The 27,232-nt window shown below is 42.7% G+C and overlaps 1 protein-coding gene across 1 annotated transcript; it reads right to left on the reverse strand.

Annotated features, from left to right (window-relative positions):
* Positions 1-17,333: 17,333 nt before the first annotated feature.
* Positions 17,334-25,076, reverse strand: LOC145404867 (high affinity cGMP-specific 3',5'-cyclic phosphodiesterase 9A-like). Its single transcript, XM_080276369.1, has 8 exons — positions 24,952-25,076; positions 23,783-23,884; positions 22,975-23,110; positions 22,202-22,324; positions 21,822-21,934; positions 21,308-21,458; positions 18,395-18,484; positions 17,334-17,504 (listed from the first exon to the last, which is right to left on the reverse strand). The coding sequence occupies exons 1-8, from the start codon at positions 25,074-25,076 to the stop codon at positions 17,334-17,336; spliced, it is 1,011 nt and encodes a 336-aa protein (XP_080132495.1).
* Between the last annotated feature and the right edge of the window lie 2,156 nt (positions 25,077-27,232).

Below are 27,232 nucleotides of genomic sequence, written 5' to 3' on the forward strand. Positions count from 1 at the left end.
GCCATATCCTCTCACCCTGCAGCCATATCCTCTCACCCTGCAGCCATATCCTCTCACCCTGCAGCCATATCCTCTCACCCTCAATCGGTAGAGAGTTGGCCTGCAGTCCTGACGGACCCGGGTTCAAATCCCGCTGAGGCAGGGAACAGTTTAAGGATTTGAATTTCATAAAATTAGACTTTACTGATCTACCAGAAGGCCCGCCGGCATGTCGTAAAAATACCCCCGCTAATACCAATACACCAGTCCTGTATGAGACAGCCCTAGCATGTATTCAATATGGACGGTGGGTGTTAGCGCCGAAGTGGTGACATGTAGAGGTGTGCGGTATGTAGGAGGACTACTGGGCCTTGAAAGCAGGCTGTGAAGCCTATGCCCAGAGTCGGTCACATTAAAAAAAAAAAAAAAAAAAAACCCTACAGCCATATCCTCTCACCCTGTAGCCAGTTGCAAACAAAAACTGCACAATTATTACACACAACTGAAACAAGCAGAATTTTCGAAGACTGCATGAAGCCATTTTGATCACCTCAGACTACTGTACATTATACACGGTAAGGTGTGCCAGGGGCCTCGTTTGAGTGGGGGACAGGGGGACTTGCTTCCCCCCCCCCCACTTTTTGGAGCCTGGGGGACAGAGTATCTTTTGTCCCCCCACTTTTCTAGGTGAGAATTTTCAAGATGAATAGATCTACGCCGTTTTTTTTTTTTTTCCTTAATGGAAAAATCCTTTCAATGCAGCACAGTACAGTTCAGGTGATATGAAAATCATTCCCTGCTGAGAGGGGCAGGTGGCGTGGTCACCTGAGTCAAGGATTAAGACAGTTTAATCCCAGCAGATGTATTTTTACTTAGGTCAGTCTTGACGTATGCACCACCCCTGATGCCTGAGCCAGTGAGAATCAAACTAAAAGAATAAGTAGTGGAAAACAGAATTTCTACTGCCTACCACCACAACAGTAGTGCAAAACAGAATACCAGACTGGGGGCGGCTGCAGCAGCGGGTTTGAATTTATGCATATGTGCTAAGTGGGGAGAGAGAGAGAGAGAGAGAGAGAGAGAGAGAGAGAGAGAGAGAACCGCAAAGGAAAATAGAAAAAAACGATACGAATGTCGGAAAGTGTGTGTGTTCGGGACACTCACGCCAGATCTCGAGTTTTCATTGGCCCATCCATTCCGCTATTTTTCTTCCAGCAGCCAATCAAAATACAGGGTTTATTTCCGAACATAAACAGATAGTATGGACGCCATTGCATCTCGTATGGTACTTGCTGTGCCGATGTGTGGTATAATTCATTATAATTTCATAGGTTATTACGCAAAATAGCTGTAATTCCTTATATGCACAGAGAGATAAAGATAGCAGGTAAATGATGCACCAAGAGTATAGCGTTGACAGTCATTTTTTCAGTACTAAAAGTGCTCAAGAAATTTGTGGTACCGAGGAAAAAAAAAAATATTTTGCGGTAGAACGGAGGGAAGTTAGCATGCAGGTATCGATAATACTACCATCTACGAGAGTACCCTGATGACCAAGGATACTAGTGACATGGAGATGATCTAGACTTAGGAGTCAATAGCAGCATCAGCAAATTTGCCGACGATACAAAAATAGGGCGTATCATTAACTCTACTGACGATTGCCATAACTTACAAAAAGACCTCGATACATTGCCCAAATGGTCTAAAACTTGGCAAATGGAATTTAACGTCGAAAAATGTAAAGTACTTAACGTAGGCAAGACCATTGGAGATACTAAATACAGCTTAGATAACAAAGAAATTAGCAAATCGGAAAGCGAGAGAGATCTAGGAGTTATGATTAGTAACGACCTTAAACCAAGGCAACAGTGCATTAATGCGAGGAATAAAGCAAATAGGGTCCTGGGATTTATTTCGAGAAGCGTGAGCAATAGATCATCTAAAGTAATACTAAAACTTTATCTCGCATTAGTAAGGCCACATTTAGACTACGCAGTACAATTCTGGTGTCCTTACTATAGAATGGATATTAATTCGTTAGAAAATGTACAGAGAAGAATGACTAAAATGATACATGACGTCCGGAACCTGTCATATGAAGACAGACTGAAAAGACTAAGTCTGCATTCGCTAGAGAGGCGTAGAGTAAGGGGAGACTTAATTGAGGTGTTTAAGTGGATGAATGGTATAAATAAGGGAGATATTAGCAAGGTACTTAAAGTGAGCATACAGGATAGAACTAGAAATAATGGTTTCAAACTAGAAAACTTCCGTTTCAGTAAGGAAATCGGTAGAAATTGGTTTGGTAATAGAGTAGTAGACGAATGGAATAAGCTACCTAGCAAAGTAGTTGCTGCCTCTTCCATTGAGAGTTTGAAGCATAGGCTAGATAAGCATATGACTAATAAGGGGTGGATATAGAAAAAAGAAAATCTTATAACCAATACTAATTCAAAAAATTTTTCTTTTCAGGTTACACTGTGATAGTCTCTATTCTCCTTTCACACTTTCCTGTAAAATGTCCACGCCAGTTTTTCTATACGGCGTGGTGTTCTTTCTGACTTTTTCCTGCCGGCTTCGGCTGGAGGGTTTGGAGGGCGGGGGAGAGCCTTCTTCTTTGCTCTCCTTATCTCATTCTAGTAGTTCAGTTACTCTTCTAGGAGCTGCCTAGCATGGGCCAACCGGCCTACTGCAGTTATCCTCTCTTCTTATGTTCTTATGTGAATGCTAAATGGTTCACGGTACTTGTCTCTCTCTCTCTCTCTCTCTCTCTCTCTCTCTCTCTCTCTCTCTCTCTCTCTCTCTGATGGTTTAGGCCTGTCACCCATTTTTCTTTACATCTCAGGTACACAAAAGGAAAATAGAGTCTGTGTAACATTCCTTTCATTTCTGGGTACTGACCGGGTGAGGGTGGGATTAGGGAGGTGGGGGAGGGATTAGCACGGTGGGGGGAGGGAAGGAGAGGAGGAGGAAGTGGAGGGAAGGTGGGGTAGTGGAGGGAAGGAGGCAAAATGGAGGGATGGTGAAATGGAAGGGTGTGAGAGAGAAGGGTAGGTGAGAAAGGGAGGTTTGGGAGGAGGTGAAAGGAAGAAAAAGAAAGAAATGGAGAATGGAATAATGAGAGAGAGAGAGAGAGAGAGAGAGAGAGATTATGGAGACGAATGAGAACAGCAAACCCAATTACCGAAGGAAGAAAGGATGGATGAAAGAGGGAGACGAAAAGAAAAGAAAAGAATGAAGAGAAAGGAAGGAAGGAGAAAGTGAAGGAGAGAGAGAGGCCAAGGAGGAGGAGGAGAGAGATTAAGACAACAAGAGGGATTAAGGGAGGGAGAGGGAGGTATGGAGGAGGGAGAGGGGGAGGGAAGAGAGGAGGGAAAAAAAATTAAGAAATAGCCAGAGTATAAACGAAGAAGGAAGAAGTGAGAAACAATGAAGAAAGGTAGATTAATAGACAAATAGTTATACACAGATAGATAGATAGATATATGGACTGACTGAGAGAGAGAGAGAGAGAGAGAGAGAGAGACGAAAGAACAATCCATCTTATACCAAAAAATCCAAATTGCATCTCTCTCTCTCTCTCTCAATACCGCAAAGGAGGAGGTTGAACTGTTTGCTCGACATGTGAGTTTTATTGCGGGTTGAAGGATATTGACGAGTTTGTGTGTGTGTGTGTGTGTGTGTGTGTGTGTGTGTGTGTGTGTGTGTGTGTGTGTGTGTGTGTGTGTGTGTGTGTGTGTGTGTGTGTGGCTGATCTGATGGATGGTGAAGAGATGGAAGGCTGGATGGTTATGTAAGGACTGATGCATTAGAGAAACCGCAGATGCAGACAGAGATCGAGTTGGTTTATATCTGTATGTTTATGTATGTAGTCAATTTTCCACCTGATTTTTACCTGTGTGTACGTATGGATGTCTGCACGTATTTATATGCATGTCTGTGTGTACATAAGAACATAAGAAGAGAGGATAACTGCAGTAGGCCGGTTGGCCCATGTTAGGCAGCTCCTAGAAGAGTAACTGAACTACTAGAATGAGATAAGGACAGCAAAGATGAAGGCTCTCCCCCGCCCTCCAAACCCTCCAGCCGAAGCCGGCAGGAAAAAGTCAGAAAGAACACCACGCCGTATAGAAAAACTGGCGTGGACATTTTACAGGAAAGTGTGAAAGGAGAATAGAGACTACCATAGTGTAACCTGAAAAGGAAAAACTGGCGTGGACATTTTACAGGAAAGTGTGAAAGGAGAATAGAGACTATCACAGTGTAACCTGAAAAGGGAAAATTATGAATTAGTATTGGTTATAAGATTTTCTTTTTTCTATATCCACCCCTTATTAGTCATATGCTTATCTAGCCTATGCTTGAAACTCTCAATGGAAGAGGCAGCAACTACTTTACTAGGTAGCTTATTCCATTCGTCTACTACTCTATTACCAAACCAATTTCTACCTATTTCCTTACTGAAACGGAATTCTTCTAGTATGAAACCATTATTTCTAGTTCTATCCTGTATGCTCACTTTAAGTACCTTGCTAATATCTCCTTTATTTATACCCTTCATCCACTTAAACACCTCAATTAAGTCTCCCCTTACTCTACGCCTCTCTAGCGAATGCAGACTTAGTCTTTTCAGTCTGTCTTCATATGACAGGTTCCGGACGTCATGTATCATTTTAGTCATTCTTCTCTGTACATTTTCTAACGAATTAATATCCATTCTATAGTAAGGACACCAAAATTGTACTGCGTAGTCTAAATGTGGCCTTACTAATGCTACATAAAGTTTCAGTATTACTTTAGATGATCTATGTGGCCTTACTAATGCTAGATAAAGTTTCATTATTACTTTAGATGATCTATTTCATTATTACTTTAGACCCGACAACCACCACCCCCACTGTCCTAATCCCGGAGTTTAAACGTAGATAAGACCTCATTTGACCTTTGTTACGCCTCCCCTGACCTTTGTTCCGCCTGAGACGCTGAAGGGGACGCTGTAGGAGGGCAAGATTTATAGGGGGGGTGAAGCGAAAATGACCCTAGGGAAGACAAATTACTTGGAGGTGAAAAGACTGAAGGTGTTGAGATTGTAAAGTTTTGAGAGAGAGAGAGAGAGAGAGAGAGAGAACATAAGAACATAAGAACATAAGAAGAGAGGATAACTGCAGTAGGCCGGTTGGCCCATGCTAGGCAGCTCCTAGAAGAGTAACTGAACTACTAGACTGAGATAAGGATAGCAAAGAAGAAGGCTCTCCCCCGCCCTCCAAACCCTCCAGCCGAAGCCGGCAGGAAAAAGTCAGAAAGAACACCACGCCGTATAGAAAAACTGGCGTGGACATTTTACAGGAAAGTGTGAAAGGAGAATAGAGACTATCATAGTGTAACCTGAAAAGAAAATTTAATTTTGAATTAGTATTGGTTATAATATTTTCTTTATTCTATATCCACCCCTTATTTGTCATATGCTTATCTAGCCTATGCTTGAAACTCTCAATGGAAGAGGCAGCAACTACTTTACTAGGTAGCTTATTCCATTCGTCTACTACTCTATTACCAAACCAATTTCTACCGATTTCCTTTCTGAAACGGAATTTGTCTAGTTTGAAACCATTATTTCTAGTTCTATCCTGTATGCTCACTTTAAGTACCTTGCTAATATCTCCCTTATTTATACCATTCATCCACTTAAAAACCTCAATTAAGTCTCCCCTTACTCTACGCCTCTCTAGCGAATGCAGACTTAGTCTTTTCAGTCTGTCTTCATATGACAGGTTCCGGACGTCATGTATCATTTTAGTCATTCTTCTCTGTACATTTTCTAACGAATTAATATCCATTCTATAGTAAGGACACCAAAATTGTACTGCGTAGTCTAAATGTGGCCTTACTAATGCTAGATAAAGTTTCAGTATTACTTTAGATGATCTATTGCTCACGCTTCTCGAAATAAATCCTAGGACCCTATTTGCTTTATTTCTCGCATTAATGCACTGTTGCCTTGGTTTAAGGTCGTTACTAATCATAACTCCTAGATCTCTCTCGCATTCAGATTTGCTAATTTCTTTGTTATCTAAGCTGTATTTAGTATCTCCAATGGTCTTGCCTACGTTAAGTACTTTACATTTTTCAACGTTAAATTCCATTTGCCAAGTTTTAGACCATTTGGACAATGTATCGAGGTCTTTTTGTAAGTAATGGCAATCGTCAGTCGAGTTAATGATACGCCCTATTTTTGTATCGTCGGCAAATTTGCTGATTCTGCTATTGACTCCTAAGTCTAGATCATTTATATATATGATAAATAATAAGGGACCGAGTACTGAACCCTGTGGTACACCGCTAGTTACTAATCCCCAGTCCGACTTAGTTCCATTTATTAATACTCTCTGCTTTCGTCCTTTCAGCCAGGATTCTATCCATTTTAAGATATCGCCGTCTATACCGTGTGCTCGAACCTTTCTAACTAACCTTTCGTGTGGGACCCTATCAAAAGCTTTACTAAAGTCCAGATAAATAACATCGTAAGCTTTATCGCTATCTACTGCCTCATAGACCTCCGAGTAGAATGACAACAAATTTGTGAGGCAGGATCGTCCTTGCCTGAATCCGTGCTGACTTTCGTTTATAAGATTAAATCTTTCTAAGTGTTCTCTAATCCTATTTGCCAAAATTGACTCTAACATTTTTCCTACTATTGACGTTAGACTTATCGGACGATAATTCGACGCAGCTGATTTATCACCCTTTTTAAAGATGAGCACTACGTTTGCGGTTTTCCACGCCTCTGGAACTTCTCCTGAACTTAAAGAGTCATTAAATAACGTTAAAAGTGGCTGACATAATTCTTCTTTGGTTTCTTTTATAATTTTTGCATATATATCGTCCGGACCTGGCGATTTTTGAGGTTTTAACTTGTTAATTTCTTTCAATACGTCCTCCTTACTAATGGTTATTTTACTAAGAATATTTTCCGTATTCTCATGGTAAATATTTGCTGCTTGAGGAACCAGGCTTAGATTTTCCTTGGTGAATACTGATATGAAATAATTATTTAGGATGGAGCACATTTCTTTATCTTCACTGGTAATGTCACCTGATTCTGTTCTGAGTGGTCCTATCCTATCTTTATTTTTCGTTCGGTACATTTGATAAAAACCCTTGGGGTTTTCTTTTGATTCACTTGCAACCTTAATTTCATAACTTCTCTTTGCTTTTCTTATCTCCCTCTTTACTTCTCTATTTAAAATTGTGTACCGGTTACGTAAGTGTTCCTCTCCACGTTTTATTTTTCTATATATTCCTTTCCTTTGGTCTATGAGAGATTTTAATCTGTTGTTTAACCATCTTGGTTCTGAATTGTTAGTTCTAAACGGTTTTGAAGGAATATATCTATCTTGGCCTCCGTATATTATATTTATTAACTCGTTATACTTCTCACTGGTCGAACGTCTGTTTGGTACTGGAGCTGAGTTAATTTCCGTTACCTGGACTACATTCCTATCTACCACCTCCCTCCTCACAGACACCTGACGGACAGCCCCACGTGCTTCCTGCGCCTGACCTATGACCTGGGGATCCCCACTAACCTGACATTCCCTCAAATAGCTAATCTCCCTGTGGAATACCGTTCGAAAATAAGCTCTTAAGCCATCGAAATCTCCTAGACGAAAATTAGGAACGGTGGAGGTATTTTCAGTGGAACAGACATCCCAAATAAATTTGAACTTAATTTCTTCATGATCGCTATTACCAAGTCGTCCACCAACCTCTATATCGCTAATGATATTTTCTTTATTAGCTAAAACCAAATCTAGTATATTATTACCTCTGGTGGGCTCCCTGATATACTGATAAAGGAAATTATCCTGTACTACCTCTAGAAATTCCTCTGACTCTGCATCTCCTGTCTGATTTCTCCAATCTATCCTTGGCAGATTAAGGTCCCCAACAATTATTACTAAGCTGAACTGTGATGCTTTCCTAATTTCCTCCCAGAGGTATTTACTATCAGCTCTACTTAATTTTGGAGATCTGTAAATTGCTCCTAAGACTAATTTCTCCCTATTGTTACTAATTTCAACCCAGACACTTTCTGTGTCCCTATTTACTTTAATGTTTGCTTTATTGTAACAGTTTAATGAATCCTTTACATAAATAGCTACCCCTCCCCCCTTTCTTCCCTGACGGTTTGACACAAAAATATTATAGCCTTTTATCTGATATTCTGCTAAAAATTCTCGAGTGTCTGTATTCATCCAAGTTTCACTAATAACGGCAATGTCTATTTTCTCTGTACAAATTAAAGCCCTCAGTTCATCCATTTTATTACGTAAACTCCGGCTGTTTGTGTAGTACACTTTCAGATTATTACGAGTAGTTATGCCTTTACCTTGGCATTTATTGTTATTTATTTTATTACTAACTGGGAAACTCTTTACTTTACTAATATAACAATTTTTTGTACTATCGCTTATCGCCCTTCTATCATCGCTTGTTCTATCATCTATCATCGCCTGCTCAATTTGAGGTGCCTGAGTGGATGTATCTACACTATTGGTTGAACTTTTGTTCTTAATTTTGCAAGTATCGATGCATCTATCCAGAGCAAGTATCGATGCATCTATCCAATGCAAGTATCGATGCATCTATCCAGACAGACAGACAGACAGACAGACAGACAGAGAATTAAGCAGTAAAATCTAAACAAATTCTTTAATAATAATAATAACAATAATAATAATAATGCGTTTAAGTCTTTCAGCTAGATTTGTAAATGTATGTAGCACTTTATGTATTTATGATACGCGGCAGCGAGAGGTAAGCGAGTGATGAAGAAGAGGACAGAGACAACAAAAAGGTAAAGAATAAGTCGTGTGGGGTAGATGGAGGTGTTACTATACCATGTGATACGGGGAAGGCAGCTGGAGTGCAGCCGACTACACCACGTGAGTCAGAAGCAATGCCTAGCCAGGACCGTGACGAGGCCACCCCAAGGAATAGAGTGAGGCTTCTCTTCCCCACCAACACTGACCTAAATTATCACCAAAAACTACTCTGGACGGTGAAGCTTGGACTTGCATATCGACGGTTCGAGGTCCTGTTTAAGGAAGGTAGGCAGAGACCTTACGTCACAGTAGGAAGTCAGGAGGCAGTGGAGATGCTGACCACGACTGGTTCTGAGGGTGTGACACTGCAGGTTCCGGAGGAGAGGGAGAGATGCACCAAGGTTATCGTGTTTAGATATCCCATAATACTAGACCCAGAATTCCTCCTGAACGACCCTAGGTTTATCTGGGCCAAGCGACACATGAACAAGGGACAGGAGAAGAACCAAGTGATTGCCCTAATGAAAGGGGACATCCCAAGGCAAGTTTTTATTCCGGGTGATGGATACAGAAGCTTACGGCCCTACATTGAGGAACCAGCATTTTGCCTTCGCTGCAGCAGGTGGGGACACAGGGCCTGGCGCTGCCAAGAGGACACACGCTGCAGATTCTGCGCTAGAAAGCACGAGTCCAGCGAATGCGGAGAAAAAATCAAGATGGGGACACGTGTCGAACCTCGGTGCTGTAACTGTGGTGGAAACCACAATGCAAGGTCTCTTCTGTGTCCAAAAAGACCAAATCATCTGGAGCGAGGGTCCGAGGGGCAGGAAGAAAGGACAGCAGAGCAGAGGACAAGGGGAGGGAGAGAATCAATGGATGGAGGTGTTGGCCACGTGAAACAGCCCTGCCAGGTCCAGGTTGCACCAGGGAGGCAGGCGTGGGTGGGAAGGCCTCACGTGTATGGGGAAGGTGGTCAGGCAGAGTGGCCGCCCCTGGGGAATGCCTCGAGGGGTCCCAGGGACGAGCTGTGTGATGGCGACATAGCCCCACCTGCCAGCAGCGCAGGTCACATCTCACCCCCACATCCTAGTCACGTGGTCACCCCATCCCTCACAACAACACAACCTAACAACAACACTCAGCAGGGAAATGGTGAGTTAATCATATACATAAAAGAACTGGGCAGAAAACCAGAAGCACTAGAAAAGAAAGTTAATAAAGCAAATAGGGTCCTAGGATTTATTTCGAGAAGCGTGAGCAATAGATCATCTAAAGTAATACTGAAACTTTATCTAGCATTAGTAAGGCCACATTTAGACTACGCAGTACAATTTTGGTGTCCTTACTACAGAATGGATATTAATTCGTTAGAAAATGTACGGATAAGAATGACTAAAATGATACATGACATCGGGAACCTGTCATATGAAGACAGACTGAAAAGACTAAGTCTGCATTCGCTAGAGAGACGTAGAGTAAGGGGAGACTTAATTGAGGTGTTTAAGTGGATGAATGGTATAAATAAGGGAGATATTAGCAACGTACTTAAAGTGAGCATACAGGATAGAACTAGAAATAATGGTTTCAAACTAGAAAAATTCCGTTTCAGAAAGGAAATCGGTAGAAATTGGTTTGGTAATAGAGTAGTAGACGAATGGAATAAGCTACCTAGTAAAGTAGTTGCTGCCTCTTCCATTGAGAGTTTCAAGCATAGGCTAGATAAGTATATGACAAATAAGGGGTGGATATAGAATAAAGAAAATCTTATAACCAATACTAATTCAAAAAAAATTTCTTTTCAGGTTACACTATGATAGTCTCTATTCTCCTTTCACACTTTCCTGTCAAATGTCCACGCCAGTTTTTCTATACGGCGTGGTGTTCTTTCTGACTTTTTCCTGCCGGCTTCGGCTGGAGGGTTTGGAGGGCGGGGGAGAGCCTTCTTCTTTGCTATCCTTATCTCATTCTAGTAGTTCAGTTACTCTTCTAGGAGCTGCCTAGCATGGGCCAACCGGCCTACTGCAGTTATCCTCTCTTCTTATGTTCTTATGAACCCGACAGAAAATGCTGAATACAATAGTGAGAGCACAGACAACATAGTAAACAGCAACAGTGAGATCTCACGTGAACAGAGCGTAAAATTGTAATAAGGGGAAAAGAGAAAACGCTCAAAACTCACAAGGTTCTGACCAGTGGTGTTGCAGGTATAGGAAGGGTTTTGGAAACGTGCCAGGATGATGAGAAAAAGTGTAAAGTGTTTAAAGGTTGGCTGGAACTGCATAAACATATGGATAAGTTCTCCAAGGAATTAGAGGAAATATCAAATATGGTATTAGAGACACCTATGGATAATGGGTCCCTGCGAACTTAGGGTAATATCTTGGAACGTGAATGGATTGAAAAATAGAATTACAGACCTTCACTATTATATTTTAAATCACTGTATAGATGTGATACTCCTTCAGGAGACGGGGGATAGGGATGGCAATCTGTTTAAACTCGGTGGATATACAAAGTATCAACTTATGGCGGGTGATGGTATACGGGGTGTATCTACATACGTAAGAAATTCCATTCCATCGGAGCTGTTTGTGTCCCCACAGGAGTGAAGGTGTGGAGTCAGTTTCCGTCAAAATTTATCTGAGTGAGGGTGTGCTGAACGTAATTAACCTGTATGTTTGTAAAAATTGCTTTGCCGTTAGCTCTCTGCCTGATACTGTTTTTAGTGAAGTGACCTTAGTAGCTGGGGACCTTAATGCTCGTCACAAAGATTTGGAGACAGAGGGAAAGACCAATACTAATGGCGTGAGATTTAGACAGTTTATATTAGATTACCCTGAATCCAAAATACTGGGGACACAGGAGGCGACACATATCAAGGGAGGGAGATTAGACTACGCTGTGATTCTAAATGGTCAGGGTCTAGAGGGAAAATGTGAAATTGCACCAGACTTGCTAAGTGATCACTTCTCCCTTGTTATCACTATACCACTGGGAAAACGAAAAATCACACATAGCAGAAAACGATTAACACTACCCAAAGATAAAGTTGATTTCTTTATTGATGGTGTGCGGGAATGGTATAGTGGCTATCATCCGAGCAGTGTAGACCAGTTTTACGAAGACCTAGTTAAGGTTATTAACGAATTACTCAACCATAAAAGGCGCGTGAAGAAAAATTGCTCATACCATACAGACAAATACTATAACAATAAAGAATTAAAACAACTGTCGCAAATGATGAGACTGGCTCACAGAAAATGGGTGCAAATGGGTAGGGGTGACGCAAGCAAAGCCGCAATGAAGGAACTGGCCCAGATTTGTAGTCAGGCCAAAAGGGAAGTAAGGGGGGAGTATTGGGAACGCTTCACTAACAGGATAGGCAACAGTAAGAGCATAACCGAAATTTGGAAAGAAGTTAACAAAGTAAGAGGGAGAAAGGTGATAAACGTAGCACACCCACACCCAGAAAAATTAGCTGAAGACTTAATGAAGTTGTGGGCATCTGCGGCGAGCAGTGAATGCCTGCCACACGACGTGAGGGAGGCATTAGAGGCATGGCAGGACAATAGGAGAAGCTTCATTGTTACTGCGTTAAACACCGAAGACATGACAGGCACAGACATAACCAGGGATGAGCTACTGCGTGCAGTTAAAAATGGAAGGTCTACAGCTCCTGGTGAGGATGGAATTAGGTATGAGATAATTAACTGCCTGGCCAGCATGGAGGACGGCCCGCTGTTAGACTTGTATAATATGAGTCTCATGGAGGGCAGAATACCGAGAGCATGGAAAAAAGCAATTATCATCCCTGTCCCCAAAGCGACTGGAGGAAACAGACCAGTCTCACTAACATCATGCTTTTCAAAAAACTTTTGATGTTATGCAAACTGCACTGAACAGGTTCGGCAACATGATCAAAAGTCTGGGTCTTGTAATTATCGAGAGTAAGACAAAGTTCCAGTGCCGTGCGTTAGGGGAAAAACATTTAGTAATTAATGGCAAAAACATCGAGAGGGTGAGAATTTACAAGTACCTAGGTATGTATGTCGGCTACACAGCAGACTGTAAAGATGCCGAGATGACCCACATAATAACGCAATGCAAGGCACGATTGCAGCCCTTGAGATCAATGGCCTATAGTGGTGCAGGGGTGGGTGTACCAGTACTAAAAATGATGTACCTCACTACTGTCAGATCGGTATTAGAGTACGCAAGCCCAGTCCTCTCTTGCCTTGGTGAAGGAAGGCTGGAAAAACTTGAAAAAATCCAGAATGCCGCAATGAGAATCATACTTAGCTGCCCAAGGAACACCATGATAGATGTCATGAGACTTGAGCTAAATTTGCAGAGTGTAAAAAACAGAATTCAGGAAGACAATGTGGCGGCTGCAATAAGACACATGCGGTCAGAAAGCGGACTGGGACTCCGTAACACCATCAAAGATGTTGTTAACGGAACCAGAACCTTCTGGAGGCAAGGCAAGAATGGCTATGTGAAAGACCTTGCGAGGAACGTACTCAAATACGAGGTACAAAACTTCTGTGAGGAGATACCGCAGGCACCTAGGCCTCCACCCTGGGAAGAGGAAGAGGTAAAGGTGAGCATATCTCCACTACAGAAAAAGAAAGAATGTTATGCTGCAGGTGTGTTAAGGACACATGCACAAAACCAAATAAATAAACTCTACCATGAAAACACTGCTCACGTCTACTGCGATGGTTCGGTCAGAGAGGATGGCAGAGCAGGGTGTGGGATCGTAATATTAGATAAAGTAGACAGTGCATGTGTACAGAGCGAAATAAATTTTAGAATAAGCAACAACGTGTCTTCCACTCAGGCAGAGCTATATGCAATATTATACGGCCTCAGGGAGATCACAGGAGGTGAAGGAGACGTGTGCTTCTTCGTAGACAGCCGAGGAGCACTGGAGTCCCTTAAGAGCACAGCACCTGCACTGGCAGACGTAGTCTTCCAGTGTAGAGCTGTCCTGCATCAGCTCAAGCAATCGGGTAGATTCATATCATTCACATGGATACCATCCCATGTTGGAATACCAGGGAACGAAAGAGCTGATGAACTAGCCAAGAGTGCAGCAGAAAAAGAAGACATAGATGTAGTATGCCAACTAACCTTGAAACAGATTAAAACTATAATAAGAACACAACAAGGTCAAGAGGAAAATCAGAGAATGGAGCAGCAACATTCTAGTAGTGAAACTATGTATCACTATACTAACGTTGCTCTGAGAACCCACTTCACATATGGAAAATATAGAAATAAGTGGAAAGATTCTGTATGCACTAGACTGAGGTTAGGCTATAAATATCTGTGGCAGCTTGGAGTGGATACGCCAGATCATAAAACGTGCTGCAGACTGTGTAATGAACCCATAGCCCACACCCTGCAACACTATGTACTTCACTGCTCAAAATTAGCGCAGTTTAGAAATCCTGCTGTAGACTCAGTGACCGAACAAGTCGTTTGGATGTTTAATAACGATAAAATAGGAAGTATACTGAATTGTAAACACATCAAATACATACTTAAGTAGACATTGCTATATTGTGATGTAACAGTAACTGAACAAAATATCTGAGTAGGGTGAAGAGTACATTATGCTCTTATGTAATATCTCAGAGCAGGGTGAAAAGTACATTATGTTCTTATGTTAGTATGTAATATCTCGGAGTAGGGTGAAGAGTAGCTCAGCGTCCTCATCCTTTTGAGGTGATAATGTAATATATAGATATACCTGTATACGTATATGTATGTATAACTGTTGGTCTCAATAAACTGTCTAAATTCTAAAAATACACCCTCTTAGTCAGTCTTTCATTCTCCATTCTCTCCACATGTCCAAACCACCTCAGTGTATTTCTCCTAATCTTCTCAACCACATCCACATCCACCCCACAACGTTCCTCCACTTCTTCATTCGTCAACCTGTCCCTCCATGTCACTCCACATGCTCCTCTCAAGTAACTCATTTCCACTGCTCTCACTCCTGACTTGTTCCCCTCTTGCAAGGTCCACGCCTCGCTTCCATACGTCAGGGTAGGGATCACAATACTATCATGCAGTGACTTCTTAACTTCCATACTCACCTCCCTATTTCTCATCACTGCTTTCAGTGTACCAACAACCTTCCTTCCCTGCTGAACCCTTTCACGCACTTCATCCCCCAAAGTTCCATCCTTACTCATCACACTACCCAAGTACTTGAATGCACTCACATTCTCCATATCCTAACCATCCAACCTCACTGCACACTCCGTGACTTCATTCCTCTCAAACACCATAACTTTACTTTTGTTTACATTAACTTTCAGCTTCCTCCTCCTACACACTGTCCCAAATTCATTCACCAAACCTTGCAACTCCCATTCATCTTCACTCAACAATACTGTATCATCAGCAAACAGCAACACCGGAATCTTCCAAATCTCACCCTCATTCATTAGGGCCACCCCCACATCCACTGCCCTACCCTGCACCTCCTTTACAACCCCATCCATGTATATATTAAGCATCCATGGAGACATCACACAACCCTGTTTCAGTCCCACATTGAGATCAAAGAACTCACTCAGCTCACCATCCACTCGCACCGTAGCCCTACCTCCTTCGTACATACTCTTCACAGCATTCAACAATTTCCTCTCCACCCCATATATTCTTAATACCTTCCACATACCTTGCCTATCTATTCTGTCATAAGCTATCTCCAAGTCCATGAAGGCAGCATACACTTTCCTTCCCTTCTCTAGATACTTCTCCACTAAACATCTTAGAACAATTATCTGATCTACACACCCTTTTCTCTTCCTAAATCCCCCTTGTTCTTCTCCAACTAGCTCCTCTGTCATATGCCTAACCCTATCAATGAGTATTCTACCATATATTTTACCAGTCACACTAAGAAGGCAAATACCCCTATGGTTACCACATACTTCTCTCTCCCATTTCCTTTGTATAAAGGAACAATTATACCTGATTTCCAGTCCTCTGGAACCCTTCCCTCTTCCCAAGCCAATCTACACAACTTGCATATCCACTCCACAACAATCTCACCTCCATACCTCAGCATTTCACCACACACTCCATCAATCCCTGGGGCCTTTCCCATCTTGATCTTCTTCATTGCTTCCACTACTTCCGCCCTACTGATCTCTTCTTCCCTCCTCTCATCTCTCCTTCTCTTAGCCATTCCCCAACCACTTATACTCGCATTGCTCTCATTCTCTACATTCAACAAATCCTCAAAGTGCTCCTTCCATCTCCTCAATTTCTCTCTCTTCTCCACTAACAATCTATTATTCCTATCTTTCACTCTCCTACTATTTCCCCTTTCACACTGCCTTACTTTCTTTACCTCCTTCCAAAACAATTTCTTACTCTCCCTCCATTTCACACTCAGATTCCTCCCAAACTCTTCATCCACTTTCTTCTTACTCTCCTTCACCAGTCTCTTAACCTCCCTTCTCCTGCTCACATATACCTCTCTCTTCTCTCTCTCATCTTCTTCCCTACCTCTTCTCGCCAACCATTCACCATATGCCTTCTTCTTTTGTTCCACAGCTCGTTTCACCTCATCATTCCACCATGCTGTCCCTTGCACACCCTTGCATCTCCTCCTCACTCCACAAACCGCCTCACACGCTGCGCTTATCTCTTCCGTGAATATCTTACATACGTCTTCCACCCCTTCCATCTGCTCTAGCTCATACCTTCCCAGTCTTTCTTCCACTATGCTCTTATACTCTGCCATTTTCTCACTATCTTGCAATTTCTCCACTCTTCTCACAGGAGCTGCTTCCTCCTGTCTTCCCCTTCGTCTCCTCAACCACTTTCTTTGCAGCTCTACCTTGGCCATCACTAAGTGATGGTCCGAGACTCCATTCCCCCACCCTCTCCACACCCTTGCATCCAACACTTGTCTTCTCATTCGCTCATCCACACACACGTAGTCTATCATTGCCTTTCGTTCAACAAGTTCACCATCCATCCTCCTCATTACTCTCCATGTATACCGGTGGATCATCTTATGACGAAAGTAGGTGTTGGCTATTGCCAACCCCTTACAATAATAATAATAATAATAATAATAATAATAAAAGACAATAGATTCAAACAGAAAAGACTGGAATAGAACCATCATCATCATCAACATCATAAGAACAACAGAAAGTAAATCTCTCTCTCTCTCTCTCACTAGCCTTGCTAAAATGCTTCAAAGAGTGGCAGAAGCACAACACCAAAGAAGACACACTGACATGAAGGTTTGCATATTTAACTCCCTCTTACATCTCTCTCTGTCTTTCTATCTATCCCTTTCTCTCTCTATCTATCTACCAATCTGTCTACCTCACCTCAAGCTCCGGCAGAACCTTCCCTAGTGCTTCAAAGAGAGGCAGGAGCACAAAACCAATGAAGGAGCACTGAAATGAATGTCTGTATATTCTCTCTCTTAGGTCTCTCTCTGTCTATCTCTCTCTCTCACACTCTATCTATCTATCAATCTATTTACCTCACCTCAAGCTCCGGCAGAACCTTCCCTAGTGCTTCAAAGAGAGGCAGGAGCACAAAACCAATGAAGGAGCACTGAGATGATGGTTTTGTTACTTTGTCCCTATCCATAAACGGAGAGACAGGCAGCCCTTCCAACTTCTCGAGGTCACTTTGGTTGAAGAATTCCTGTTGAAAGAATGGCAATATAAGTATCAGTGTTTTTAGAAGCTATTACAAGTTTCTGTTTATCTATCTATCTATAGCCAGACGCCTTAATCCTGTAAGGGGTCGCCACAAAAAATTGCTTCCATGTTGCCCTGTCCTCTTCCATTTTATTGCCCTCCCCCAAACTTACACTCCCCCCTCTCATATACCCCTCTACTCCATCCCACCATCTCATCCTCAGTCTCCCCCTTCCTCTTCCCCCCTCCACTTCACTCACATACTCTCCTAGTTAGTCTCTTACTTAGTAAAAGGATCTTGAGATGGTCTGGCCAAGAGGTGTGAATGAGGAATGAATGACAAAGAAAGTGTATGTGAGAGTGGTGCAGGGGAGAGAGGGAGACCAAGGATGAGATGGAGGTTTTGATCTAGTCCTCATTACCAACACAACATAGTACAGTACAGAGTATCTAGTACCAGTATATGGAATGAGGTCACACAGTGTTACCTCAGGGATAACAGACTGAATAGGGAGGCTGCCAGAGACTGAGCAGCATGGATAGCCACTAAGAGGTGACCAAGGCCGATGCATGTAAGCACGCTGAGGCAGGCTGCCAGAGATCAAGCAGCATGGAGAGCTGCCATTAGGTGACCAAGGCTGACGAATGCATGTTGGAGCCTTTATAAATGATATGATACAGTAGGTTCCTTGGACAACAGGAAATAATTTGGCTTGTCACTCAGTGCAGAGTCACCTGAGGGCTGCATTACATTGAGTGAATGGATGATAGGCACTTCCACCTCGCAGGGAAATTAAAAAAAAAAAAAAAAAAAAAAAAAAAAGGGAATAAACAGAACACTACCTGCATAAGCCATCACCTACAAAGACAAAGAAGTAACTTACAAACCATTACCTGCATGAGACACTCCAGCCAGGGCTGGGCAATGTCCAGCGGCCGCGCTTCATTGCTGATGTCTGCTACCTTGATCAGCACCATGGACAGCTGGGCAGGATATTAAAACCAGTATTAACACTCTCAGGCTTCTATAATCCCTCTTAGAGTAATAAAATATCTGGGATTAGCTAAAATAAAATGCTAGAGTTGTCCTGAGCATACATAATCAATCAGTCAATCCATCTATCTATCTATCTATACCCTGATGCCATAATCCAGTAAGGGGTGGCCACAAATAAATCGCCTCCATGTTGCCCTGTCCCTTGCCATTTCACTGCCCTCCCCCCAGCTTACATCCCCCTCTCTCACTGCCATCCATCTACCACCTTACCATAAGAGCCTCTGTGGTACCAGTATTCACCTACTTAGCCTCTGAAGACTCACCTCTGGCACGTAAACCCTATTGGGCCACATCTGGATGGGGCACAGTAATCCACTAAACCACCAGGGATTCATCTGGTTGTATGACATCTGATAATCACCCCTTTACAGTCACGCATTTTTCTTTTCACATAGTGCTGTGTCACCTTAAGGCAGCACTACATTGGGTGAGTGGATAGTAGTTGCCCCTACCTACCACTATTCCTATGACTAACTCTCAGACCATTTTGCACTAGCTGGAATTAAATACTTGAGGCTGCCAGAGATCAGGCAGCATGGAGAGCTGCTGCCATTAGGTGACCAAGGTCGTTTCGTTTTTCTTTTCGTTCTTGAAGGTTCCAACATGCTTGCATGCATCAGCCTCGGTCACCCGATGGCAGCTCTCCACACTGCTGGATCTCTGGCATCTTTCCTATTCAGTCCCTTATCCCTGAGGTCACACTCAATGACCTCATCCAAGGTCTTTTTCAGTATACCTCTCGCAACCCTATCCCTACCATTAACACTTCTCACTTTCTGCACCCAATTATCATCCCCCATCCTCTCCACATGCCCAAACCATCTCAATCTACCTCTCCTTATCACAACACCAATACACTCCAGTCTCATCCTATCTCTCAACTCTTCCATCGTAAACCTAGGCCCCCCAAGCCTCGCACTAAAGGACACATTGCACATCCACCTAATCATTGTCATTTCTGTACGTCTGAGCCTGCGAATATCCTCTTCCTTTACTGCCCAAGTCTCACTGCCGTACAGAATTACACTCCTAACACATGCCCATCACAGGGCAACGTAGGATTGGATGATGGATGGATGGATGGACACATGCTGCATACAAAGATCCCTTAGCACAGAGAGAGAGCCCTTTCAATGTCAGGAGAGGCAACAGCTCTCTGAACTTCCAACCACTTCTCACTCTAGCCACAGAGCTAGCTCCAGCCCCACCTCCAGTATATAACATGTCTCCTGAATAAAAACTTCTTCCACACACTCAAGAGACTCATCAGCAAGCTCAATCCTTTCATGCCTGACAATCTCCACCTGCTCTCTGCAACACACTGTACACATGAAATCAGCATTATCTCGCAGTCTACCTCTAATACCACTACATCTCTTATGCACCCACTTATCACACACACTGCATTATCTCGCAGTCTACCTCTAATACCACTACATCTCTTATGCACCCACTTATCACAAATACTGCATTATCTTGCAGTCTACCTCTAATACCACTACATCTCTTATGCACCCACTTATCACAAACACTGCATTATCTTGCAGTCTACCTCTAATACCACTACATCTCTTATGCACCCACTTATCACACACACTGCATTATCTTGCAGTCTACCTCTAATACCACTACATCTCTTATGCACCCACTTATCACAAACACTGCATTATCTTGCAGTCTACCTCTAATACCACTACATCTCTTATGCACCCACTTATCACAAACACTGCACAAGATGGAAATACTTCCCACCCCCTTGTGGCAAATTGCACATGGCCACCCTCCCTCTACTCTGACAGTACTGCCACCAGCCCTAGATACCATTACCTTTGTTTTATCTGCATTTACTCTTAATCCCTTGTGCTCCATACCATCTCTCCACTTCCTAAATCTTTCCTCTGTCTCCCTTTCATTTTCTGCAGTCAACACCAAATCAAATCATTAGCACACATCTACAGGAGTCCCTTTCAGAAGTAACGAGAGAGGGCTTCAAGTACCATAATAAACAAGGGGATCAAAACTGACCCCTGATGCACACTAATATTCACGGAAAACTCATTACTCAAATCTCTATTCACCCTTACCTGGGTGCGAGCACCCACATACACAGCCATAACCACCCTAACCAGCCACAACTCGATCCCAAGCTTTCTCACTGTCCACTTCACCACCTGTCAAGGGACTCTGTCAAAGGCCTTCTCCATATCAACAAAAACAAAGTACAGATCCCTTTTCTTTCCTAAACATTTTTCCTGAAGCTGTCAAACAATGAATATGGCATCAGTGGTCCCCCTACCTGGCATAAACACAAACTGCATCTCATCAATATTCACTCTTTCTCTAATCATACCTTCTAAAACTCTCTCCATTACCTTCATTATCTGATCTAAAAGCTTCGTGCCTCTATAATTTCCTCCTTCCAGGGCATTACCCTTCCCCTTGTACACATTTACAATTACACTCTGAGGACAACATACTCACACATAATCGTATTTATCAAGAAAGCAACTAACCCCACTCCTATATCTCCTGAGGCTTTCAACATTTTAGCAGTTAACCCAGCCACTCCCGCTGCCTTCCCCACCGGCATCCTGCCTATTGCCCTGCTCACAGTTGCAGCGTCCAAGGCGAATGGCCACACACACACAAGTACATTGTTGGCTTTATAAATGATATGACAAATGATACAACAAGTTATACCTACCATGAGGGGGCAAAAAAAGTCAAAATCAACTACAGTCTATACGTACAAGGTTAACATGGGCCCGGTTCTTGAAATCAAACTCCTCAATGATCTCTTTAAAGTCGGACAGAATCTCATTGTGCCGCGCCATGTCCGTCGCCAGGATGCAGCGGATCATCCCTTCACGAATTTTCTTGTAGTCCTCGGCCGACACGTTTCTGTGGATTAAAATGGTTTTGTGTGAGCTGGAATGGGGTAAGGGAGTTGTCCTTACCATAAGAGGGTTTGTAGTACCTGTAATTACTAAAAACTTGGACTAGAATACTCATCCATGGTCTCCCCTTCCCTCTCCCCCCCTCCACCTCACTCAGATACACTCTCCTAGTCAGTCTCTCATTCTCCATCCTGTCTACATGGCCAGACCAACTCAAAATATTTCTCCCAATATTTTCAAACACATACTTCCCCACGTCATTCCTCCATCTCATCTTCGGTCTCCCCCTCCCCATCTCCCTCCCTCCTCTCCATCTCACTCACTCTCCTAGTCAGTCTCTCATTCTCCGTCCTCTCAATACACCCACCTGAATATGTTGCATTCGTGTTGCTCCAAAACAGTGAATGCAACGGAGCAGTGATGGTTTTGAAGCGGTGATATGTCATTGTATCGCAGGGCTAATTCTGTTTTGGCGTTGATCTGTGGGCAAAATGAATCTATTAAGTGTTGCTGTGAATCTATCTGTGTATCTATCTGTCTGTCTATCTGTCCATCTATCTATATGACTGTCTATCTATCTATCTATTTTTCTAACAGTACAGTATATCTATCTATCTATATTTAACACTACAATATATCAATCTATCTACTACACACCTCTTTTTATATATCCCTTAAGGTGCATTGTCTATACTGTAATTTAAAACTCAGGCCAAATATAAATAAACAATACAATGCTTCCCTTACCTGGTAGATGTTGTTAAATCCAGGATGGTCAAGGTCGTGGCATATGCAGGATGTAAGGAGAATTAACACATCTAAATCGCCTAGTCTTTCCTGCAATCCACAACGCCACACCATACCATACATCTGTCAAGAAATCATCATCATCAACATCATTGTCATCACCATCATTATCACTATCATCATCATTTTCATCACCACTATCATCATCATCATCATCATCTTAGGACAGGATGAGGTATGACAAAGAGAAAAAACAACAATAATAAGAATCATCATCATCATCATCTAATATTGTGTTGCCCCACAAGGAGCGTAGGAGCCCAGGGCTAGGCAAGTTGGTCCTGACATTTTAAGATGAGAGTGAAAAGCCTCGCTCATCCCTGAGTGGCATTACGTGAGCAACAAACCCCCAACCACCCCTTGGATATAAACCTGCGAAGGCTCAATCCGATTGGGGAGCCTTAATTACCCACTAAACCACCAGGCACCATAATTTGGTTATATGGTTACCACCCAGCATAGTAAATGGTTTCCTGGTGTACACGAAACTATTTGGTTTGTCACTCAGTGTAGAGTCACCCACAGGCAGAAGGAAGAGGAAAGAACGAAGGAAAAAAGAAAGAAGAGGATGGGAGGAAAGAAGGAAGAGAGGAAAGGGAAGTCACCTGAGAGCAGCACTGCATCGAGTAAGTGGATGATGAGTGACCCCACCTACCACTATATAATAATAATAACAATAATGAAAATCTACGACAAAGATAGGACCCACTTACCATCTGAGTGACACAGAAGGCATGTTCGAAGTTGTGAAAGGGGACTTGGTTGTAACAGTGGTTGACGCGGCACAGAAAATAACGCAGCATCTCAATCTCTGTGCCGAACTTGGATAGCAGGCCTAGATCTGTATACCTGTGGAGGGGAGAAATTGGTAGAGTACTTATCTATCTATCTGTCTATCTATCTTTGTCTGTCTATCACCTAACTATAGCCAGACGTCTTAATTCCGTAAGGGGTGGCCACAAACAAAATGCCTCCATGTCACCCTGTCCCATTTCCCTGCCCTCCCCCCAACTTACATCCCTCTCTCTCATATACCTCTCTACTCCATCCCTCATCTCATCCCCAGTCTCCCCCTCCCTCTTCCCCCCCTCCAACTCTCTCACACACACTCTTTCTAGTTAGTCTCTCACTCTCCATCCCCCCAACTTACACCCCCCTCTCTCATATACCTCTCTACTTCATCCCTTCATTGCACCCACAATCTTCCCCTCCCTCTCTCCTCCCCCCTCAACCTCATTCACATACTCTCCTAGTTAGTCTGTCACTCACTAAGTTCGGTTTAATAAGGATCAACAGCATTTAAGAGGACCTTATCTTATATACAGTATATATATTTACACAGTAGAATGCATGTATACTCTCTCTCTCTCTTGTTCCTTCCAATTCAACTTTGGTCTCATAAACTCACATTTTCTCTCTTCCCTTCCCATCCTCTCTGTCTCTCTCATTCCTGCCAATTCATTTTCTCTCTTCCCTTCCCATCCTCTTAATTCCTCTCTCCTTCCCACCTCTCTCTCTCACATGTGTTGCAGCAGCAGTAATATTTGCGACTCTTGCCACAGCCAACTGTTGACAGAAGGTAGTCGTAGTAGCTCTTGTGTTTCCGCCTCCACCACACCATCACTGCCCAGAGAGAGAGAAAATTAGAGACAGCAACAAAAATAAAGTATATCATCATCATCATCATCATCATCATCACCATTATCTTCATCTTCTCATCATCGTTATCTTCATTGTCATCGTCATCATCATCATTGTTATCTTCATCATTTTCATCATTATCATTGTCTTTGTCATCATCATCATCATCATCGTTATCTTCGTCATCGTTATCTTCATCATCATCATCTCATCATTATTTCTTCACAATACATTGATGACCAATGCAAATACCACACATTCCACTATCTATCTATCTATCTATTGCCAGACACCTTAATACTGTAAGGGGTGGCCACAAATAAATCGACTCCACGTCACCTTATCCCGCCAACTGACATCCTCATCTCTCATATATACCCACTCCAGCCCTCATCTCATCCTTGGTCTCTCTCTCTCTCCTCTCCCTTCCACAGACAGACAGATAGATAGATAGTTGGAGTCTTCATAAACAATACAAATATGGCACTAGTCACGAAGAAGTGCTTGTCAAGAAACCATACTGACTTTTTCTGCCACTGAGCTACAAAAGTATGAAACTCTGGGCCAAGTTAAGGCAGAAGGAATATAGTAAGGTCTGTGGTTTATGAGGCTAGCGAACTGACATGAGATCCAAGCTGGCTGGATGAATGTTGTGAGAAGAGCATGATCAAGGATTTGACACCCCTTTTAATGTGACAGTATCCGTATTAACTCTATCGGATATGTTTATGTGAAGCTACAGAATATGGTGAATGTTTTTGGTGTATCAGATAGAGCCAGGATTCCAGGGGCTTGAATGATGAGTGAATGGAAGCATGGCCCATTGGACTGGGTAAACTTGGGCTGTCTGAATGTTGCTACTCCTCACCCTGCCCTACCGGTAGGATGGGAAAGGAGGTCCGGATGATGATGATGCAGCAGTGAAGTAATTAATGAAGGCTATACCTAACCCCTGTAATAAGTCTCTCCTATACCAAACAAGATCATTTGGTGATGGCAAGAAAAAATACAAGAACAGGTCATCACACTGAGGGAGTTGAAAACCATACAGTGTGTGACCTTGGGTTGTGTGGGTGACATGGCCCAGAGGTATAGGCTGACTCTCCATCACCTGTGCATCCCACCACTGGCTTGAACTACAGCTGTCACGGATAAAGACAGTAACACAGGCCATCACCATTACCATCATCATCATTATTACTATCATCATCATCATTGTTGTCACTGTTTCCCAAGTAACTGGCAGTAGAATATTAAGCTACTATGAAGCAATTATGGAAGGAGTGGTAGGCAGCCTGCACAGCTTTTGATAAAACAAGCTTGGAACTGACCTGGACACATGCCTGGCAACAAAGGTGTGATGCCCACAGATGTGCTGTTTGCTTCCCTTCTTCTTCCAGCTACTCCTCTGCTACATCATAGCAGACTTGCAGCTATTGAATATATTCAGATTTTTCTTTTCCTGCAAATTGGTCAAATCATAATTAAACTTCCTGGAAATGCATACTGGCTTATCTGTTGTGCAAAATGGTTGTTATCTTATACCGGTACCTAATGCAATAAGATACGGAAAATATTCTCACAGAAAAAAATGGCATGTTGATAAAAAAGAATATATGCTACTTAACATTTCAGGGCGCAAAGGTATTGAAATTAGGAAAAAATGACACCAAAATGATCCAAATCTGAGATGAATTACAGTAGATGCAAAGAGAAGCTAGAAATACTATGTTCTGAGAAAATAAGCATCAAGGTCAAGACTTAATTGTATAGGTTTGTAATTGATATAAAGTGCTGTATGATGGATGAATGAAGTTTTGTGCATCCTGTGTTGCACAGACTGGGTCTTTTCCGGTTTGTGAACCTCACTGCTGGGGCGTTTTGGACAGAGTATCACTAACGGGGTTTTGTCTGTGCCAGTGGTGGACCCCTTCCCGTCTCTCAACAACTATCTCTAGCCAAGAACATACCAGGTACAGTCCTGTAGCTTTTTGGACAGGGGAGGCATGATGCTTGCCTTGAAAACACCACTGCTTAGTGCCCGACACATTGGAGGCATGATGCTTGCCTTGAAAACACCACTGCTAGTGCCCGACACATTGGAGGCATGATGCTTGCCTTGAAAACACCACTGCTAGTGACCGACACATTGGAGGCATGATGCTTGCCTTGAAAACATCACTGCTAGTGACCGACACAGTGGAGGCATGATGCTTGCCTTGAAAACACCACTGCTAGTGACCGACACATTGGAGGCATGATGCTTGCCTTGAAAACACCACTGCTAGTGACCGACACAAGGTAACCCTCGTGCACGAGTGTTTTGGTTGACTGAGAGTAAAAGGTGGATTTTCAGTGTTGCCTGGCGAAATCGTAGAACTTCCGCCATCTCCATGTTTTCACTCTCCCTGCTTATACAGAAAGATGTCAAACACCACAAAAGAGAAATAGACGAAATTATTATCAGAAAATCATGCTGGCGCGCCGATCAGCTGATCTTTGTTGACATTTGGTGAGACAGGCCTTGGAGAATTTGTAACATCCCTTCCTCGGCGACTTAGTTGGCCTGTTACACCTTAATATCCCCTAATATGGTGCTAATAGGAACTATGACTGTATTAAAAAATACCGATAACGACAGAGAGGACAAGAAAGTGTAATATACCAAATAAATTGATCAGGAAAAAGTACTAAAAATCCTTCCATTTCAACGACATAACGGCTTAATTTTCAACCCCGACTTAGGAGGCTTCGTAAGACCTCTTCCTCAGCAATTTATTGTGCACATTACACCTTAATATTCTATATACTGATGCAACTGTGCCGATATTTTAATTAAGCCGTAATCTCTCATGTAGAAGATTTCGTAACATTTCCTTCTCGGCGAACTATTTTGCACTCTTGACCTTAATATCCTCTTGATGAAAGCTATGGCGGTATTAGCAAAGTATAAATATCATACAACCCAACAGAAAGGCCTAATTTGCAAATAAATCGCTAAGGAAAAAAGGGGTTTGAGGGCCACGTTCCAGCGATATTACGGATGTATTTTCAATTAACTCTGATCATTCCGCAACACTTCTTCAGCGATTTATTTTGCACCATGCACCATAATATTCTCTTCTATGCTACTCTGAGTTGCAATTGTGCCGACATTAATAGTTCAGCCTAAATCTCTCATATAGGCCAGTCCAGTAAAGTTTTGGGATTGCCTTTGCAATCCAAAGTTTTTAACAACTCTGATGGGAGGCGAACCCGCGTCCACCAGCGTGTGAGATGCACACTCTACCACTATACCACATAGGTTAGGCTTAGGAGATTCCGTAGGGT

This window comes from Coenobita brevimanus, chromosome 65 (assembly GCF_032717465.1).
Source record: "Coenobita brevimanus isolate Jiangsu-jjx chromosome 65, ASM3271746v2, whole genome shotgun sequence".
NCBI lineage: Eukaryota > Metazoa > Arthropoda > Malacostraca > Decapoda > Coenobitidae > Coenobita > Coenobita brevimanus.